Source organism: Coptis chinensis, chromosome 1, assembly GCF_015680905.1.
Source record: "Coptis chinensis isolate HL-2020 chromosome 1, ASM1568090v1, whole genome shotgun sequence".
Lineage (NCBI taxonomy): Eukaryota > Viridiplantae > Streptophyta > Magnoliopsida > Ranunculales > Ranunculaceae > Coptis > Coptis chinensis.
Genome location: NC_141456.1, coordinates 1,197,565 through 1,210,732, shown reverse-complemented (window position 1 = coordinate 1,210,732; position 13,168 = coordinate 1,197,565). Strand labels below are relative to the sequence as shown.

The 13,168-nt window shown below is 35.1% G+C and overlaps 2 protein-coding genes and 1 non-coding gene across 4 annotated transcripts; 2 read left to right on the top strand and 1 right to left on the bottom strand.

The window, feature by feature from the left end:
• Positions 1-2,545: 2,545 nt before the first annotated feature.
• Positions 2,546-2,626, bottom strand: TRNAL-CAG (transfer RNA leucine (anticodon CAG)). The gene has a single exon. It is a non-coding gene; the product is annotated as a tRNA-Leu (tRNA).
• A 54-nt stretch (positions 2,627-2,680) lies between these two features.
• LOC147521102 (Nucleotidylyl transferase superfamily protein) lies at positions 2,681-6,718 on the top strand. 2 transcript variants are annotated; one of them, XM_086591087.1, is made up of 11 exons: positions 2,681-2,941; positions 3,358-3,456; positions 3,535-3,689; positions 3,917-3,977; positions 4,052-4,105; positions 4,849-5,005; positions 5,097-5,193; positions 5,403-5,512; positions 5,794-5,900; positions 6,147-6,257; positions 6,352-6,718. In XM_086591087.1, the coding sequence occupies exons 1-11, from the start codon at positions 2,852-2,854 to the stop codon at positions 6,466-6,468; spliced, it is 1,158 nt and encodes a 385-aa protein (XP_086447213.1). In that variant the 5' UTR covers positions 2,681-2,851; the 3' UTR covers positions 6,469-6,718. The 2 variants fall into 2 exon arrangements, with proteins under 2 accessions (XP_086447213.1, XP_086447279.1); XM_086591153.1 differs by lacking the exon at positions 3,358-3,456 and having other exon boundaries at positions 2,730-2,941.
• A 1,410-nt stretch (positions 6,719-8,128) lies between these two features.
• Positions 8,129-12,864, top strand: LOC147521101 (UDP-Glycosyltransferase superfamily protein). Its single transcript, XM_086590989.1, is given in 7 exon segments — positions 8,129-8,828; positions 8,830-9,209; positions 10,874-10,982; positions 11,648-11,783; positions 11,972-12,120; positions 12,245-12,385; positions 12,503-12,864. Coding segments are annotated over 5 exon segments (1,332 nt in total). The 5' UTR covers positions 8,129-8,249; the 3' UTR covers positions 12,100-12,120; positions 12,245-12,385; positions 12,503-12,864.
• Positions 12,865-13,168: the final 304 nt, after the last annotated feature.

The window sequence follows — 13,168 nt, the reverse complement described above, 5'->3', positions numbered from 1 at the left end:
TGTGCCGATTTGGTAGAAAACTCTCATTTCCGGTATGGTTTCCAGACCCTATAATATTTCAAACTTGGGTTGTGTTTGGGAATCTAAGACAAACCTATTGTCTCCATCAGTTCCTTCAGTCGTTCAGGCACCACCCATCTTCCGTCTGCAATAATATGACTCACAATAGCTCGGCAGCATTTCAATTGTTTTGGGCTTAGCTGAAGACTCGTTTGAATAGATTGTTGCCCCCACTAGTTATCTCTCCACAAGTCTATACTTGTTCCATCACCAATGACCCATTGATTTCTAACTTTAACTTACTTCCAACCCCATTTCAAGCCCAACCATACATTGGATTGAGTATAGTATTCAATAGGTTCACTATCCCTTGTCATATATTTGCTTCGCATAAAAACCGATAACTCATCTTCCTTATTGAGCATATGCCAACATAATTTCATTAGCAGTGCCAAAATTCATCTCCTTTAGCCTTATAATTCCCAAACCGCCTTCAAAGATGGGTTTGCACACTTTGTTCCATGCTAACTCTTCATGGTGGGATTACCGCCCACAATAAATTTCTAAGTAGTTCTTGAGTTCCTCACCCTCCATGATGACACCTGTCAGTAAGACCAATCCTATGTTTCAAAGGGCCCAATGCAAAGTCTAAAAAAATTGGGTTTTGTCTTTATAGTGGGAAACATTTATGGTGCTAGGGTAGGCCCTATTTGTTGGCCAAACATATTAACCCCGTTTGTTGGCCATTTAACTTTCACTAAAATGCTCGTTCCTTGAAAGTCACTATTTTCTTGATCTTGTCTAAGAGAGGAGTCACTGCTGCTATGTGTACTCTAGCTTAGAACAATGATACCCCTATAAATTTCTCTGGTAGCATTCCCCTTCGACTCCAAGTATTTCCTAAAATTTGTTTTTTCTGGTCTAATGCATACCACCTGCTAGCAGTCTGCTCTTATCTATGTTCATAACTTGCCCAGAAAACATATGATAATACTCAAGAATTTGAGCAATATTCTCAATACTTTTTCCATCCCCCTTTGAAAAAATTATAATGTCATCTCCATATAATAAAATATCATTGAAAGTTGAAACCTTATGAAATTATTTATATTATAATGTTTTAATTATAATAAAACATCTTAACAATGTAAAAAAACATTGCTCAGACTTTCAGTGTACCCCCCTTTAATTCCATAATATATATATATATATATATATATATATATATATATATATATATATATATATATATATATATATATATAATTAAGCATGTCATGTCTTCAGTATGTATGTATGGTGCATGTAATATTGGGCCTTTGGATCAGTACTTTGCCATTAAATACACACGCACCCCTTGGTATGAGTGGCCGAGATGTAATGGCGCACCATACATCTCACACATCATAGATTTAGCCATATATTAAAGCTCCCACAAGCGGTATTTTTCGAGCTCTATTAAAATTCCACGTCATAAACTTAATAGTTAACTTAAAACGGAAAACTCTTTTCTTTTTAGAATCCAATTTTCAACGGAAATCTCATTTTCTTTTAAAACCAAAACTCAAATAGTAACATAAAAACTTTTTATTTTCAAATTAAAATGGTATCTCTCCCCCAATTAAAAAACACGGGTTTTTAAAACATAATTAAAATAATTTGTTAAAAAAATTAAAATGGATTTTTAAGACTTGATTAAAACAATTTGTTATAAAATTAAAATAGGTTAGTGACGAAAACAATAATCACGATTTATTATGATTGTTGAGCAAATTTTTAAAAGAGTTGGTGCATATGCACGGGTATACTTTATAGTCTTAATATTAAAGCTCCCACAAGGGGTATTTTTCGAATTCTATTAAAATCCTACGCCATATCTTATTAAAACAGGAATTTCTCTCCTATTTAGAAAACGGGAATTCTATTATAACGGGAATTTTTCTCCTATTAAAACAAATTCTAACACTTGTAATTAAAGCGGAATCATTATCCTATTAAAATGTGAATTCCTCCCCTATTGAAAAAGGAAAATATAACATATCTAATTAAAACGAGAATTATTCTCCTATTAAAACAAAATCTCATTCCCAATTGAAAAAACGGGTTTTTAAAACTTAATTAAAACTTCATTTAAAACAATTTGTTAGAAAATTAAAACGGTAGTCAAAAGAGTCAGTGCGTATGCACGGACTTACAAGCTAGTATATATATATATATTTGTGTGTTTTTGCAGCGAAAAAAAAAAAAAAACACACACAATGTAAAAAAACTTCGAAATTCATTTTGAATCACATGTCTCATCCTACTAAATATAAAATTTCTCCGGGTAAAATATTTCTGTTATCCCATATCCGAACTTTAGCAATTTAGAATTATTGGTTCCTAAATCTAAATTACTACCTTTAATTCATTTTCACTTATACTTTAAAAAAACATAGTATTTAAAAAACGAATAATTTGCGAATTCATAAACTAGTAGTCCCCAAATTCAGGAGGGCGGGGGGATGTTAAGGAAAAAACATAAAACAAAAGTATAGATAACGCATGTCAAGAATGGGATTCGAACCCATGCCCTTTCGGACCAGTACCTGAAACTGGCGCCTTAGACCAACTCGGCCATCTTGACTTCGCTGAAGACGTTTCTATTTATAGAACATTATTATAGAAATAGAAAACTCGTGCGTAAAATCAACGCAACTCATGCGTAAACACAGTATTGATATCTTCTCTATATAAACACTAGCAGTAATGTGATTTTTTCTGCACACTGATTAATTATATGGTATTCTGTTTTTTTTAATGCATAATATAAAAAGGAAATCAAAAGGAAGGAAGTAATAAGAGAAAACAAATGGGTGATGGTTTGATTAGAGCAATGGTTGAAGCAATCCATGCTAGCCCATATCAAGCTGTTTTCTATTTATCTGGTGGTGCTTCTCAGGTTCCCTCTCTCTCTCTCATATTTTTCTTATCGAGTAAGCGAAGGGAATGATTTTGGGAGAAGGGGGCTATGCGAGACAAAAACCAACTTGGTTGGTTTCTGTCTATCCTCATTTTTCTCTTATTTTTTTTTTGCGCCCAAATACTTTTCTCCTTCGCCCACCTCTCTCTCTCTCTCCCCCGCATCACCCAACTCTCTCCTTCCGCCGCAGCTCCGCTCACTCCCCACTGCCACGCAGTATACTTAGTATTGGGTGATGCGGGGGAAAGAAAGAGGTGGGCGAAGGAGAAAAGTATTTGAGAGAAGATGAGGACAGACAGACAGAAACCAACCAAGTTGGTTTTTGTCTCGCATAGCCCCCCTTCTCCCAAAATCGTTCGGTTCGCTAACTCGATAAATTTGTTTAATTAAAACAGTCCCTTGGGCACCTCATGTCTGTACCTGGAGCTTCCAATACAGTACTCGAAGCTGTTGTTCCTTATTCACGAATATCCATGTTGCAATTGCTAAACAAGGTATTACTTACTTATCAAACTGTTATTCCCTCTAACAAATTTTTTTCATAATTCTCTTCTTTTTTTCCATGTGTTTAGCTTCCTACACAATTTGCTTCTAAGCAAACTGCAGAGGATATGGCATTGTCAGCTTACAATCGCGCTCTCAAACTTTCTTCACCAGGTTTCTCAGTTCTAGGTGTGGGATTTACGGGTTCTTTGGCTAGCACACGTCCTAAACAAGGGGATCATAGGTATTATAAGTCACTAGTGATACTTTTAACAATATTCACGAGTAATGTTAATATCTTGAAAATAGTAAAACAACGCCTTTGAGGAAAGTACAGTTATTTCTTAACAGTAGCTCACTAGAGAAGCATAACTAGGTGTGAAACGTTTTTTTTTTAGACTGGCTGGAGAATGTGTCTCTAGTTTTTACTTACTTTTTTTGGACTTAACCTTGTCAATTTGGGCAGTATAGGTTTTACTTGTCAACGAGAACATCTGACCGGCTCTGGGTATCTGGTGTTACCTTGTCAAAGGTATCCATTCAATTTGTGTTTGTGCATTTTGTCTCTCTTCAATGGATATCAGGATAACTAAATACTATTGCCAGGGTTTGCGAACTCGTGAACAAGAAGACACTGTTTCTAGTTGTTTCTTACTCAAGGTGCGTTTCAAATATCACTGAATATTGATTTTGTAAAGTAACCTCTTGAATAAATTGTTTGTGGTGAAAATGCATTTCCTTGGAAGCCATTTAATTTCCCAAACTAATATAGGTGTTTTATATTCTTCCTCACATCTTTCCTCTGTACATATTCTGGTGTTTGTGGATTTTATTCGCTCAACTTTGTAACCACTTAGCCTAAAGTTCAGGTTCTTTTGATCAGTATAAATTGATACAGATCCACAACTTCTGAGGTTGTGGATATATTACGTGTCATGTAAAACTATAAACGTATGATTCCCTGATACTAAGATTGCTCTTGTTCATTACTTTCTAAACAAGTAAACACTATAATATATATTTTTTTGGATCTTATATCATTGGAGCTCTGATTCCTCATATTTTCAGAGGCTCAAAAAGCCATCTTATTCATTTACCTTCCCCTAAGTCACCTGGTAGAATGAAGAACGGTAGAGACAATGATAATTCCATGACTTTGGTTCTTGAAATAAAAAAAAAACAAACTAATAACTAGGTTCACTATGCTGAGTACAATCACCCTATATTACAAACTCATCATGCTGCTCTTAGATGGCCTCAAACTGAGTTAATTTTCAGCAGGATAAATCCTTCCCAAACGTTACGTATTCAATTGATTGTCCTTAAATTTATGTTTTGTAATGTCAATGTTGCCATATTTACCTCTTGTTTCTCAATCACTGATTTTTGTATTTTGGTTATAGGCAGTTGGAGATGCGTGCAAAGTTTCATCGACTTTTGTGTCGGAGCTTACTGAGACGGAAGTGCCTGATGAACGTGAAAAGCTGTTCAGTGAGGATGAGGAGTTACAACAGCTCATAGATGGCGAAATATGCATGAAAGTTTATCCATTTTCTAATGGTATTGATATTTGCCTCCGTATTAACTGAAATACATAAAAACAACATTCCATTTTGAATCTGTTATTTACTGATAAAAAGCATATATGCAGAAAGCCATGTTTCAACTTCAGAAAAAAAGATAATTCTATCTGGTTCATTCAATCCTTTACATGATGGTCACCTCAGACTCTTAGAAGTTGCTACGAGGTATGCTTTTTATCCAGTCAGTTTCTCTCTCTCTTTTAAAGGTATGCTATTTTCTGGGAATGAAAAAGTTCATAATCTTTGTGTACGTACTTAGCTCATTTAAGGGAATAATTTTTTATATGCTTTATGCATCTCAGAGAATACTTGGTTATTTTGCTTTGATGAGAACCGATATACGTCTCTTTATCAATTTTTCTTTTTTGATGTAGCATCTGTGACGACGGATATCCATGCTTCGAAATTTCAGCAATCAATGCAGACAAACCTCCATTGACAGTATCTCAAATTAAAGAACGCGTCAAGCAATTTGAAAAAGCTGGTGAGCGCAGAGCTTCTCATCTATTTTTCCTATTCCGTTCCCACTTGCTAGCTTTTTGTGATTTTAGGTTTCGACAGTTTTGGTCAGCCCTGAATTTTAAATGATCTTTGTTTACTTTTGTGAAAGTGGTTGTGGAAACTTGCCCTTTTCTACCTAGTTATTCGTATAATCCTAGTATGTGTTATGTTGGCCTTAACTTTCTCCCCAAGGTTGTCATTGATGTTTATAAATCTGATACGAGAAGAAAGACTTCTTTCTGAAGGTGGTTATTGTTATGGCAGGCAAGACAGTAATTATTTCCAGTCAACCATACTTTTACAAGAAAGCGGAACTCTTTCCTGGCAGTGCTTTTGTCATTGGTGCTGATACTGCAGCAAGGCTTATTAATGTAAATTCTCAACCTGATATTTGTTAGGAACTTACGATGTTCACGTGCATTTATTTTTCTTTTAAAACGATAAATAGAGTTTAGTTCATTGTGGAGTATCAACTGATCTCTGTAAATCACATTTTGTTTCAGATCTTTTGAGTCGCTTGTCTTATTCTTCATTCAACACAGATGAATTTATATGACAAACAAAACATTTCATGCTATTCTTATTTAACTTATGCCAGTCATGTATTTGCTTTTCAGCCAAAATACTATGGCGGAGATCACAATAAGATGCTGGAGATACTCAACGGATGCCAGAAATTAGGATGTACTTTCCTTGTGGGTGGTCGAAATGTCGATGGAATTTTCAAGGTTTGTCTGCCTTTAACTATCATCAGACTTAGAATTCTTTGTCTGTGTTGCATATCTCCTTGAGTAAACATTTGTGTTTTATGACATCAATTAGGTTCTGGAAGATCTTGAGGTTCCAGCAGAGTTGAAAGACCTGTTTATCTCGATACCTGAGGAGAGGTTCCGTGTGGATGTTTCATCAACAGAGTTACGGAAAAAACTTGGCATGTGAACGAGTTAAGCAAGCATCATCTGCTATAATTCAAAGCCTCGATTCCTGGTAATAGGGATTATTATTAACGGCCCAATATCAAATGAGCAGAAACATGCGCCAATCGGATTTGAACTGTAAGTTAATTTTGGTGTATATTAATATTGAAATATGTGGGCATTATTACATGTGTAAATAGAATTGCACCCAAAGTTGAACAATTGATGGAGCAATCAGTATTATCGGTTAAAAATTTGCCAGGGTTTGCGCAGGGATCACCTCCTCAGTTTCTCCATTTCACATCAAAACACAGAGAAATTGCATGGGCAGCCAGCCCTAACGAAACTCAAAACCAATACTGAAATTGATTTTTGTCATCTGAAAAAATATAAAATATAAAACCACGCGCTCAAACTCAGTATCCATATATAAGGACCTGATATTTTGGTTTCGCATTTCACGTCAAGGAAGAACTATAAAACAAAAATGGGTGTAATGCTGAGTCCAATAACTCCGCATTCCCACAAAAGCGGTGTGGTTTGCGGCAGTTTCTTCACTCCATCCATATATCACTCGCCATATATAGAGGGTATTTTTGAAGAATGTGGAGTGCATTCTACGGAAATTGAAATGGTGTCAAATGAAAAAAAACTCAAATGAAACCAGTTGAAGTGGTGCAGAATGTAAAATAGAATTTCATTTTGTACTTTTGTCTTTTGCAACATTTGGCGCAATTTGAATTGGAGTCTTTTGTGTAATATTTTTCACACCATTGAATGACCAAAACCTAGGAGTCCAAATTTGTTCACCATCATGTTTGCTGGTGAAATCTACCAACATTATAAAGAGACCACGTGTGTTTTTCATTTTTTAGAGAAACTAAATAAAGAATATATCCAGAAAACCAAAAAAGAATGCTATTCTCTCTCCACTTTCCTCCAACTTCCGTTCTCTCCCTCCATCGTCTTCTCTACTCTTTTATCTTTTTTTTTCATATAATTTTTTTTAGTAAATCCTACTTAGGTATGATACCAAAAAATACTATAACCAAAATTAAATGAGAGATTTCTTTTTGTATTATGAAATTACAATAGTTATAATTAGCTTTATTTTTATTTTTTTTTATTTGGTTTAATTGAACATTTGAATGGCTTGGAAACGAGATACAATAAGCATTTTATATCTGTGTGTCATGTTGAAAATTTATACAATAAACATTTAAGAAGTACGAGGGATAGAAGAAGAAGAAACTCGTTGGAGGGATAGAATAAGCATTTAAGAATTAGCATGTTTTGTGGAGAAAATCTTGGCATTATTATTATATTTTATTATTATTTTTTTCTGGATATATTCTTTATTTAGTTTCTCTAAAAAAAAAATAGAAGAGTTTCAATAATACACGTGGTCTCTTAATAGTGTTGGTAGATTTTACAGGCAAATATGCTAGTGAACAAATTCGGACTCAAAACCTACTCCCTAATCCCTATCATTATAAATTATAACACTTTTTTTTTTTGGAATAGTAATGGGGAATTGATAACCATTGCCCCAACCTAAGAAGTAAGAAGTAAGAAGTGGTGGGTGTGGCAAAGATATCGATATAGGTTGCCTGATGTTTTCGCAATATTTCGCAGATATTATCAGTCTCGTCTTTCGCTTTCCCGGGTAAGTCCACGTCAAATAAAAAGCTGCTCATGCACTTGTGATCAGTGATCACTCACACTTAAGTGAGTTAAGTTTTAAGTCTAAGCTCATTTTACAGTCAGAAGCTCAACAGCTGCACCTGTTCACTTAAACATTCAATGGCTGTTTCTTCAAGATTAACCACTCCTCATTTCTCACTCACTCTCAACTTCTCCAAATTACATAAACACCCTTCTCTCCACATCAATATCACTCCAAGCCTGCATTTGAAGAAGATCTTCTGCTGTTTATCATCCCCCCTAGATCAAACAGATAAAAATAGCTCAATCCCCACCAACCAAACCAATAGTCTACGGATCATATTTGCTGCTGGTGGGACAGGTGGTCATATGTACCCTGCTGTTGCCATTGCTGATGAGCTCAAGAACATAGACCCAAGCACTCAAATTCTCTTTCTTGGTACTCAAGATGGTATGGAAAGCACTGCAATTCCTTCTTCGGGTTATGATTTTGATACCATTCAAGCATTTCCATTGATTCGTCCCTTGTACTCTCCTCAAAATATTTTGTTTCCTTTCTATCTTATTAAATCTATGATTTATAGTTGGGAAAAATTGCGCGATTTCGAACCCCATGTTGTACTTGGTACTGGTGGTTATGTTTCTGCTCCAGTTTGTCTTAGTGCCAAGTTTCTTAAAGGTGTAAAAATGGTTATTCAAGAACAGAATTTTAAACCAGGGGATTGCGAATTGGGTTCTTTCTTTTTTTGCTGATATGGTTTTTGTCGCGTTTCCTTCTTCGGTTAAGTATTTTCCTGAGGGGAAATGTATTGTGAGTGGGAATCCTATTAGGTTATCTATGAGGCAGTATGTTTCGAAAACAGTTGCTGGATTTCATTTCTTTCCTAGGGCGAAGAAAAACTGGGATTCGGAGTCAAAGGTTGTGCTAATTCTTGGAGGGTCATTAGGTGCAAATGCTATTAACATTGCTATACTCAACATGTATTACGAAATGTTGGTGGAGCATAAGAACTGGTTTATCATTTGGCAGACTGGGGTTGAAGCATTCAATGAAATGGAGAGCCTTGTTAAGCATCACTCTCGTTTGGTTCTGACGCCGTGAGTTTTCTCATTACTTTGTATTGTTATGTAAATTTTTTGTGTATTGATAGTCATACTTGTTACTTCGTTGAATTTTTCTATTATGTTGATCATGTCCGTCCATAGAAACCAATATGAAGAATAATTTCTTCGTGTGTCATTTAAGTGCTCCCATGCCATGATAAACTTTGATTAAATTCAGCAGGCAATTGGTTGTTGACCACAGCTATATGGAAGAATAAACCACAATAGATATGTGCTTATTTGTGAGTGCTGAGTGCTATTTTTATAGAGGACAAAACGAAGCGCATTGCACGAGTCACTTGGTGGCATTTCTTGTCTTTCCCTTAATCTGGTTGTACTTTCATACCTCCTAAAGGTACATGACATTAAGAGATAAAAATGCTACTTTTCTTCTCCATTAAGGCGGGAGCAGTAGGTTGACTGTTTTTCCTGGCTCCACTGTAACTCTCACCCCCCCTCAATTCATTTAAATTTTTCATGAGAAGCATGGAATGAGGAAAGAGATGAGTTACTTCAAGGATATATTTAGATAGTTTATATATGGTTTCAAGGTGTACCAGCGTCCTTTCACCTTCTGCGACAAAAGAAAGAGTGAAACAAACTGAGGATAATGCACATACTTGTTCTAGGACTCTCTGGTAAAATACGCGGAGTTCTATATATGGTGACAACAAAATTTGCTAGGCAAGAAAATATTAGATTGTAACAGGACATGTTTTGTTGGTAATGGACATAGTATTATGTTTGTCATCTTGGTTCATTGAGGTGTGGATATAAAGTTGTGACACCTCTGGCCATCATTTTTTTTTCAAGCTAAAACTATGTTCACAATCCAATTTCGATCCGTTTTAGCAAAGTGTTGAATTCTTCTTCCACTGCATTCTATGCAATGCTAACATCCTATACTTTTGTTTCACAGGTCTAGTTGCAAGGTCGATTCCCAGCCTTTGACTGGCTAGTGACTTGATCCTTAGCACACACATATTAGTGGAAGTCCAGTAGAACTTTCTATTCCATCTGTTAAGAGAGTACACCATAATTGTTTATTCTTAAAGGGAGTTCTGATAAAGGCAGTTTTTACTTCCCATCCCCATATTATTCAAATCTACCACATCCTTCCTCTTATACTTCCAGATCTTATTGTGTCTATCGGGATTTGCTCTCTCTCTCTCTCTCGTTTTTGTTTCTTTGTGTTTTTTTTTTTAATATTATATTCTTTTTGTTATTCACTGGCACCACTTAAAAAATGTCGTGTCATTTTAAACGATATGCAATGACTTCCCCAGTTCCCCCCAATCTCCTTGGATCTCTATAGCTTCCATAGATGTTAAGAAGCTAAGAATTTACTACTTTGTCACAAATTAAACTTTCTCGTGTGTTCATGTTCTAATCAAAATTATGCAGTACTTTTTTATTTTTTATTTTCTTAATCCTAATTCCAATTTCAATTAATTCTAGTTTTGATAAGCCCGTGCTCTGCAATAACTAGTAGGATGATGTCTACAAGCATAGTCATGTATTGTTCTTTACTGCTACTTCATACCTTGTTTTTCTTTTTCTATATAAGACTTCCCAAAGTTTTGTTACTTCATAACTTAGTATGTATTGCTGATTGATTAAACTAATCCTTGGAACTGAGCTTTGTTGATGTTGTGAAGGTTCTCAGATACGATGGATTTGGCATATGCGGCTGCAGACCTTGTTGTGTCGAGAGCTGGCGCAATGACTTGCTCTGAGATTCTGGCTACTGGGAAACCATCTATTCTGGTAGTGAAAAAAAGTTAGAACTTAAGTGTTTAGAACTATTGAGATTAATAAGTGGTATATAAACGTTTTACAGTGAACCATTAATAATTTAACAAATTGTTTGAGTGGTCTGTGATGGGTTGACTACAGAATTTGCACGCAATGAGCTTTTTGTGCTCTAAGGGGTTTGATAGTAACATAATGATTTTGTCTGAGAAATTAGAATCTGACAGAATGTGCACACAAGAAGAGTTATCAACTATGAATATGTAATAAAATAAAAGGAAGAGAGGTAAATTTTCTGTATAATATATTACAAGGGAGTTCATTGACTTTAATTCTTGCAGTTTAGTTTTCCCCTTCTTTCTGGACAGAGATGTCGTGATTAAGGCTTAGGGGAACTAGACACAGATGGGGAGTTGTCTGGATTTGTTTTGCTTTGCTTAATTTCGTATCAGTTAAGACATTTCTCTGTATTCACTTTATCAAGATAATGAGATATCAGACCAAAATTTTGAGCTTGATAATGTACTCCATCCAATCTGCAATTTGTATCTCTTTTTCATATTGCGACATACCTCTAGCATGCTGAATCTCACATTACCTGTTATGTATATGTACACATAAATAAGCTTTATCAATTAATTTGTTTTGCATAATGATTGATTTTGTCATCAACATTGTAGATACCATCACCAAATGTTGCGGAAGGACACCAAATGAAAAATGCTTCGATTATGTCAGATTTAGCGGGTTCAAAAGTCGTAACAGAAGACGAACTTGAATCAACCACTCTCAGGATTGCAATTGAGGAAATTTTAGGTATGTGGTTCATGGTTAGCAAGGGGGCACTGGTGCAATTTGTTCCAACATTTGCTTACTAAAACTATTCATTTTATTGTAATATGTCCAAAAAGAGAAATATGCCATGGAACACGAGCTGGTTTAGATAGGATCAACTCTTACTCAGGTTGTGGCATGCCTAATATCGTTGTTTGTATATTTGACAGGAGATGAGCGTCAAATGGCAGATATGTCTGAGAAGGGTATGAAGGCTGCTCGACCTGAAGCCTCTGCTGAGATTGCTAAACACATTTTTTCACTTGTTGAGTTATCAGCAGTAAAAAGTAGGATATAACAAAACTGGAAGATGAAAAGGGTAATGGTACTTGCTCATCTCACCATGCATGTTGTCAAAATCATATCCACAAAAAAAACAAAAAAAAAGTTATTTCAAATCATATTTTTTTCTCATCCCAAATATAAATTATACTTTTTGACAGGGAGAAATCCACATTTCTGCAGTTTTCACAGCTAAGTTTTATAAATGCTCCTCATCCATGTCCGACATGGTTCAATATGTGGCAATTCCAACATCTATCAAAATTTTCCAATCATAACGATCTCTCTTATTAGACTATCAGGTTTGAAGTTTAAATTGTTATGTTCTATGAATACCTATTTTTGTATATGCTGTGTCTTTTGATCACGTAATTTGTTCATTAGAGGAAACAACGGGTCCTGTTTTTCTTGTGTTATAGGAACGGGCTTATTTTTCAGTTTAGGAAGGGGCTTATAGGAACGGGTTCATGTCGTGTTCTTGAGCTACAGAGTTAGATTAGCTCATTCATGATGCATAGGTGCTGAACTGCTGATAGAGGAGCTAGCAAACTTTTTGAATTATCAAGGAGATATATGACTGTTTAGAAATTAGAACTACTGTACTGATTGTAGTGTTCAAATAACTTTGAAGGAAACAATTTTTTTTTAAGGTTTGTTTATGATGTCGGCCAATATTGAATTTCTTGATTCGAAGTACATGCAAATGCTTCGAGTAAGCAAAACTTGTTTGGTAAAGATATATCTCTGAAGTGCAAAATTGAATAAAAGTTCACTTACAACATGATATAACGTTGTACTCTTTTTTTAGCTAAATATAACTTAAATATTGGCTTCTAATATCTGTTAATCGAAGTTTGTATCGAAGTCACTATATAGTAGAAATTTTAGGGAAATCATTTACTTATAGATTCGAACTATACAATGCAGTGAAGCACAACTGTGTATAAACCATTGGGACATGCTGGACTGTGGATTATAACGTAACGATAATCTTTAGCTAAAGAGGAGCAATGCTAATGCTAATGCTAATGTGTAGAGTAGTCAACTGAAAACAAATATTGTTTGGCTTACTCTAATTTGCACAA

Bases quoted from the DNA above. Each gene is read 5' to 3' on its own strand.
- LOC147521102 (XM_086591087.1), top strand. From the start codon at position 2,852: ATGGGTGATGGTTTGATTAGAGCAATGGTTGAAGCAATCCATGCTAGC. The intron at 2,942-3,357 runs GTTCCCTCTCTC...TAATTAAAACAG, and splicing joins TATCTGGTGGTGCTTCTCAG to TCCCTTGGGCACCTCATGTC. The intron at 5,006-5,096 runs GTATTGATATTT...GCATATATGCAG, and splicing joins AGTTTATCCATTTTCTAATG to AAAGCCATGTTTCAACTTCA.